This window comes from Bombus huntii, chromosome 11 (genome assembly GCF_024542735.1).
Source record: "Bombus huntii isolate Logan2020A chromosome 11, iyBomHunt1.1, whole genome shotgun sequence".
NCBI classification, from domain to species: Eukaryota; Metazoa; Arthropoda; class Insecta; order Hymenoptera; family Apidae; genus Bombus; species Bombus huntii.
In genome coordinates, this window is record NC_066248.1 from 1,789,664 (window position 1) to 1,796,192 (window position 6,529).

Sequence of the window (6,529 nt, forward strand, 5' to 3'; positions counted from 1 at the left end):
CTGCAGTCCAATTATCAAACATCGATGGTATATTGGAACGAAAGAGCGGGTAGAATGCAACAGAATTACGCGGAAACTTGGTATTTAAATCGCGGATATTTAAGCAAATTATGTTATATGCTTTTACGAGTAAAAAGATGAAATCTATCTAGAGGATCGTTTTATGTATTAAATATTATAACTTCAAATATTTTAGATACTTTTGCGTATTACCCACGTTCTGTGGATTTATGCGCTTTCAAATTTCCCACAAATGCATAAAAGTCTGTAGTTTACTAACAATAAATCGCTAATAAAATGGCTGAAAATAGGTCCCTACGGAACACCTGGATTCGATGGGATGAAGGGTCTGAAAGGAGAAATCGGTTTCATCGGACGCAGAGGTGACGACGGTGATGCTGGACCGATGGGCTACTCAGGAAGAGATGGTTCACCGGGTCAACCGGGTCCTCCTGGACCAGACGGTGCCGATGGTGAAACTGGCGAATCTGGTCCTTCTGGTAGGCCTGGTCCCGACGGAATGCCTGGAATAATTGGAGCTAAAGGACAACCGGGAGACGTTGGACCCGAAGGTGTTATAGGAATTATGGGATTACCTGGTCCAAAAGGTATATCTGGAGACATAGGACCGGACGGTTTGGACGGACTTCCGGGTGAAAGCGCGTTCAGTGGACCCCAAGGTGAGGTGGGTGAGCCTGGTTTCATGGGAGAACTCGGACCTCCTGGCTTCCCTGGCATGGATGGACGACATGGCCCACCTGGTGAACCAGGAATAGGTCGCGATGGCTCCCCTGGTCCGAAGGGAATCAAAGGTGAAACTGGCTTTGACGGATTTAACGGACTACCTGGACCAAAAGTAAGTCTCTTAGCGACGACGATGTTTAAAAATACAGTAGAAACTAATTGGTTCTAAAAGTTTATTCGGTGCACGCATTCAGGGCATCGTTATTTGTCCGAAAATTACATTAGAATAGAATCTAGAGGAAATGATTAAACAGCGCAATGATTCGAACAGGAAAACTTCCATGTAAAATGAAAAATTCAATTGCAGAAATATAATGTATAGAATTAACTTTACAATTTTTTTACCAACCACTTGTACGTATTTTCAGATCTAAATTAATTAATTTTCTCGTATCTTGTCAAAAATGTTTCCGACAGAAGACTGGTGGAGTTATAGATGGCAAAAGGTTTAATTCCAGTTAAAACATTTTTAACTTTCGCTATGAATATTCCAAACAACCTGAAAATATTATAACCGTACGTTATACATCGACATTCCGTGCTAATATCAAAGAATACTAAATGACGATAGCGATATGACATTTTGGTTGATAATATTAATAACGGGAATAAATAATAAGATGAAAAGAGCTCCTCGTTTATCTGTTTCATATAGGGAGAGGTGGGTGATATGGGACCGGATGGTTTGAAAGGGCCAAGAGGAATTTGGGGTTTAAAGGGAAAGCCTGGAGCATACGGTATTCACGGTTTACCTGGTGTGAAGGGTGAACGAGGTCCGATAGGACCACCTGGTTACAGCGGGCCTAAAGGTAAACGAGGATTGGATGGAGATCCAGGTCAAATGGGTTTGCCAGGTAGGTTTAGCAATTACGTTGTAAATTATTTTACTGCCCTGATCTGTAAATTGTAAAAGAAGACTAAAAATTAAAACCTACTTTTTTTTTTATTAAACCAACTCCGCGAAGGAATCGTCAAAATATTAACAATTTACAATATGACGCTAGAGAACAGGAAAAATGCTAAATATCGTACAATGTGTAAATTGTATTCAGGAATGCCTGGTGATCCGGGTCCTAGAGGATTACCCGGTTTAATGGGTGCACCAGGACCCAAAGGAATGGTAGGTGAACCAGGTCCTCCGTCGTATGGTGAATCAGAAAGGGGTGATTTCGGTACTCCCGGCCTCGAAGGCTTGCAAGGTGAAAAAGGAATACGCGGTGAACAAGGTTTCATAGGGTTACATGGACGAAAGGTACACAAATAACGAATATAAAAAATCAGCCCTCGAAATTGCTTGTTCTTAGCAATTTTAATCGTTCGATTAAAGAACGATTAATGATAATTTAATAATTTCAGGGTATGAAAGGTGATATTGGATTCCCTGGGCCAGCTGGATTCCCAGGCGTGCCAGGTTTCCCGGGTCTTCCTGGCGATCGAGGACCTCAAGGTTTCCCAGGTAAACACCAATCGCGTTTCTATGCAACACTATATTCACCAACCACTGATTTGTACTTAAATGTGTCAGATATAGAAAATTATAGATAAAGAGATAGAATATAAATATATACAGAGGCTCATGAAAATAGTAGCGAAATTTCAAAACGTTTTACACGACACGAACATAAAAATATTCTGTGGAAAGTGTCCAAATTGTACTTTCGCGAGCTAGTGTACCATCGGATCTTGGAATTTCGGTCCTAGGAAAATTAAACGCTAATTTTCTCAGAAATCCTTACGTATCTTTAGCAATATCGAAGGCAACAAATTTGAAACTAGTCAATTTGCAATGTCTCGCGTTAAAACAACACGATCACCGGTAAGATATTCGTTGTATAAATGCGTATAACTACATTATACTCGTTATCTAGGATTACCCGGTGAGTTGGCTGAACCATCCGAGGACGGATTACCTGGACTAGATGGACTACCCGGGACTCCAGGAATTCCGGGTCAAAAGGGTGCACCCGGAGAATACGGATATAATGGACCTAAAGGAATTATGGGAGACGCTGGTTTCAGTAGGCGTGGTCCAAAGGGACTTCCAGGGGATCGAGGTATTACTCTCTTCTCATAATACGAATGAATTTCTCATTTACGATTTATAGGTAAATTGCGTATATATTTATGCTTCTCGTCAGAAATTTGAAAAAATGCTGCCAATACGCTAAAATATATTTTTATCTAAAATAAGAAAAATATCACGGACACCGTTTTCTATAATATTTGGTAGACGCAACACCTCTACATTTTTCATATTTTATATATTTTTACATTTTATGCGTATTCCGTGTATTTTATGCACCTTCTACAGTCAATGTCTATAATCTTTAAATTTGTTTAAAAATTTGCCTAAAAAGGAAAAGTTGTCTAAAAAAATTGATTTAAATTAAACGAATATTTATAAAAATCTACGCTATCGACAGGATCACTGCTTATCGCGAATCGCGAACAAGTTTTCATATTTCATATTCGCGCGTAGGTCCAGCAGGTTTCACGGGTTTCCCTGGAGCTCCAGGATTAGAAGGGTTAGAGGGCATACCTGGTCTACAAGGACCAAAAGGTGAACCTGGCGACCGTGGACTGCCTATATTCGCCATCAAAGGAAAACAGGGAGAACCAGGATTGCCTGGATTTAACGGTAGAAAAGGAATAAAAGGAGAAATTGGCGAAGTGGGCATTCCTGGACGCGAAGGATTACCCGGACGAAGAGGACAACACGGTGACGACGGAGACGAAGGTTTATCCGGTGCGATGGGACTTCCAGGACCAAAAGTTAGTTATTTCAATTATCTTACATATTCGACGCCCTATTAGTCATAGAATATTAATTATTTCGATATTCGGGAAATTTATTTACAAGTAACCATGTCGAAGAGTTTAAAGAATATACAAATTTTGTCGTATAAAAATAAGGAACTTCTGCCGATTTAAACGATTTTCGTTAACATATCGCGTGTATTATACGAAATATTTTGAAGTTTCGGTATCGCTGTAATGAGATACAATTAACGCGTTTAGATTGGTAAAGAATCTAAAAGAAATTGAATAATTTAATTAATATATTGTCGTGAATAATATTTCCAGAAAATTTATATAAATTTTCGTTCGCAGGGATCGAAAGGAGATAATGGTATTAACCCATTCTCGCCTTTCCCAAGAAAAGGTTTACTCGGTGATGTAGGACTTCCAGGACTGCCAGGTACTATAACAAGCAAAAAGAATTTCAAAATAAATCAATAATTTATAATTTGAAAGAACATTTAATATACATATCATATATTCATACTTGCGTAGGTTTCCCTGGGCTTCAGGGCATGATAGGCGAACAAGGAGAAGACGGAATTCCCGGAAGAAAAGGAGAACCAGGAATGGAAGGACTTCCCGGTCTTCCAGGACCAGAGGGCGTTGTTGGTTCTCCTGGTTATCCTGGTCTTCGCGGTGCAATTGGCCGACAAGGTCCACCAGGTAACAAATCACTTATTAACAAGCATTATTTTAATATCGTGACGAGCAATGTTATTAGAATTCCGAAGAGGATCAATCCAGAAACATTTCAATGGCACGAGATAGATTGACAATGCGTTGAATTTTGAAACTGTCCCTGTACAAAAAATACAAAATTTGACTAATCGGTGATCTTCGTTTATTTGCGAATAAAAAGCTATGATCTAACAGTAATGATACGTTAGAAATGTAAAAAAATGCAAATTAATTCGTAGGATCCCCTGGAATACGGGGAAGTCCGGCACCACCGGCACCAGGTGCCCGAAACAGAGGTTTCTTCTTTGCTCGACACTCACAATCCGAAATGATACCAGTGTGTCCAAGAAATACAGTGAAACTTTGGGACGGTTTCTCGTTTTTGCACATAATGGGCGAAGGATATTCTGTCGGACAGGATCTTGGTAAGAAGGTTTAAAAACGACTGATGGAGATAAACATTAAATTTCTTGATTAACTCGGCTGTTCTCCTTCCTAAGAGTGGAACGCGTGATCGAGATTATATTTCGTTTCAGGCACCGCTGGAAGCTGCCTTCAAAAATTCTCCACCATGCCTTTCACGATGTGCAATTTGCAAAACGTATGCGACTACGCCAATAAGAACGATTACAGCTATTGGTTGAGCACGACAGAACCTATGCCTATGTCCATGGCGTCTATACCGGCACCGGAAGTCGGAAGGTACCTGTCCAGATGTTCCGTTTGCGAGGCTCCAACTCGAGTGATTGCGGTGCACAGTCAATCCATGGCTATACCAGAGTGTCCCGGTGGTTGGGAAGAACTTTGGATCGGATACAGTTTCCTCATGGTGAGTACAATTTTCTTCGCTTTCCGCTCTCGCTCGCGAGTATCCGGTCGCTTGCTTATTTCCAACGAGACGCGTTTCAATTACAAAATTAACGAACCAAAGTCCAACGATTCCGAAATAATGTGAAAGCTGCAACAACGAAAAATTTTCAGCATCGAGACGCAGGCGGACGCGGATACGGTCAGTCCTTGGTGTCCCCTGGTTCCTGTTTAGAAGAATTCCGCACGAGACCGTTCATCGAGTGCCATGGTTTTGGCGCGTGCAACTATTACTCCACTGCCATATCCTACTGGTTAACCATCATCAAAGAGTACGAGATGTTCCGCAGGCCTATACCACAGACGTTGAAAGCCGATCACACGTCGCGAGTAAGTCGTTGCGCGGTGTGCATTCGACGTCGCGTGACGGAAGACCAACACGCCAGAACGCCGAGACCTTTCACGCCGAATGGCCAGAGAGACCAAGTCGGCAACATTCAGTATCCACCGCCGCATTCATATTATCCAAACTACCAATATCACAAGAAACCGCCTATAAGCAAAACGAGAGATCCGAATAGACGCGTTCCGTATCACTATCGAAGAAGAGGCAGACTACGTAAACCAGAACGAACGACGGAATCACCGAACGCGGCTTAAACGACGATCGATGCGATGGCACGGACGTAATCGTGCGAACGAGCAACTAGTAATGGGTGTTTGAATCTTATCTCGAAAGCCATTCGAGGGTTTTCAAGATTATAGTGGAAGATTCGAAGCACTTTGAACACGATTCGAAGTTTAAGATTCTTACGTTACACGTAAATCTTCGGTCTTGAATCTCTAAAGTCTCGATACGCCTTGAAAGTTTCGAAGATCTTTTTCTTCTACTAGCGTCTGGACATCGACATTCGCGCTATTCCTTCGGGCATTGTCGTTAACGATTTACGTTAACGTATCGTTTGCAAACAGAAACACGTATCGAGAATGACAGTGAAACATCGAACACTTAGAAATTTCTCAAGACGTCCAAGACTCGTCGAGAGTTGCGAACTTCGGATCGTGTTCAAAGTGATTCGAATTTTTCGTCGTTCATACAGATTCGAAACGATTTGTAGCGTTTCAAATCCCATCGCTAGAAACAGCAAGTCTGTGTGTATATATAACGAGATGTTGGAATCTGTTAGTTAAGTTATCGCGTCTGTTCCGTATGGTGTAACGAAGGAATATATATAAAGGAGCATTCATAATGCGAATAGGCCATTCGTCGGTCGTTTTTAATGCCAAAAAATACGATACGGGGACGAACGTCTTCGGCCAAAAATTGCCAATCGACGGCATCCACTGCCATCACAGACGCTGATCAAACTCGCGTAAACAATCGAATTTTAAATTAACAATCCAGTGTATCATATGTATCGCTATTTTATTCTGTAACATTTACTTGCCTATGTATTTACATTGAGTCGAATAAAACAGTTTTATAGAAGCTACCGGA

At 41.2% G+C, this 6,529-nt stretch overlaps 1 protein-coding gene across 1 annotated transcript in view; it reads left to right on the top strand.

The window, feature by feature from the left end:
- LOC126871117 (collagen alpha-5(IV) chain) overlaps positions 1 to 6,529 on the top strand; it is a 55,877-nt gene extending 49,348 nt beyond the window's left edge. Inside the window, exons 17-27 of the mRNA XM_050629563.1 lie at positions 312 to 856; positions 1,400 to 1,598; positions 1,797 to 1,996; positions 2,101 to 2,200; positions 2,613 to 2,798; positions 3,224 to 3,516; positions 3,856 to 3,943; positions 4,039 to 4,209; positions 4,464 to 4,649; positions 4,761 to 5,053; positions 5,206 to 6,529. Coding sequence (XP_050485520.1) covers positions 312 to 856; positions 1,400 to 1,598; positions 1,797 to 1,996; positions 2,101 to 2,200; positions 2,613 to 2,798; positions 3,224 to 3,516; positions 3,856 to 3,943; positions 4,039 to 4,209; positions 4,464 to 4,649; positions 4,761 to 5,053; positions 5,206 to 5,691 — 2,747 coding nt within the window. The 3' untranslated portion in view covers positions 5,692 to 6,529. The remainder of the gene's footprint in view (positions 1 to 311; positions 857 to 1,399; positions 1,599 to 1,796; positions 1,997 to 2,100; positions 2,201 to 2,612; positions 2,799 to 3,223; positions 3,517 to 3,855; positions 3,944 to 4,038; positions 4,210 to 4,463; positions 4,650 to 4,760; positions 5,054 to 5,205) is intronic.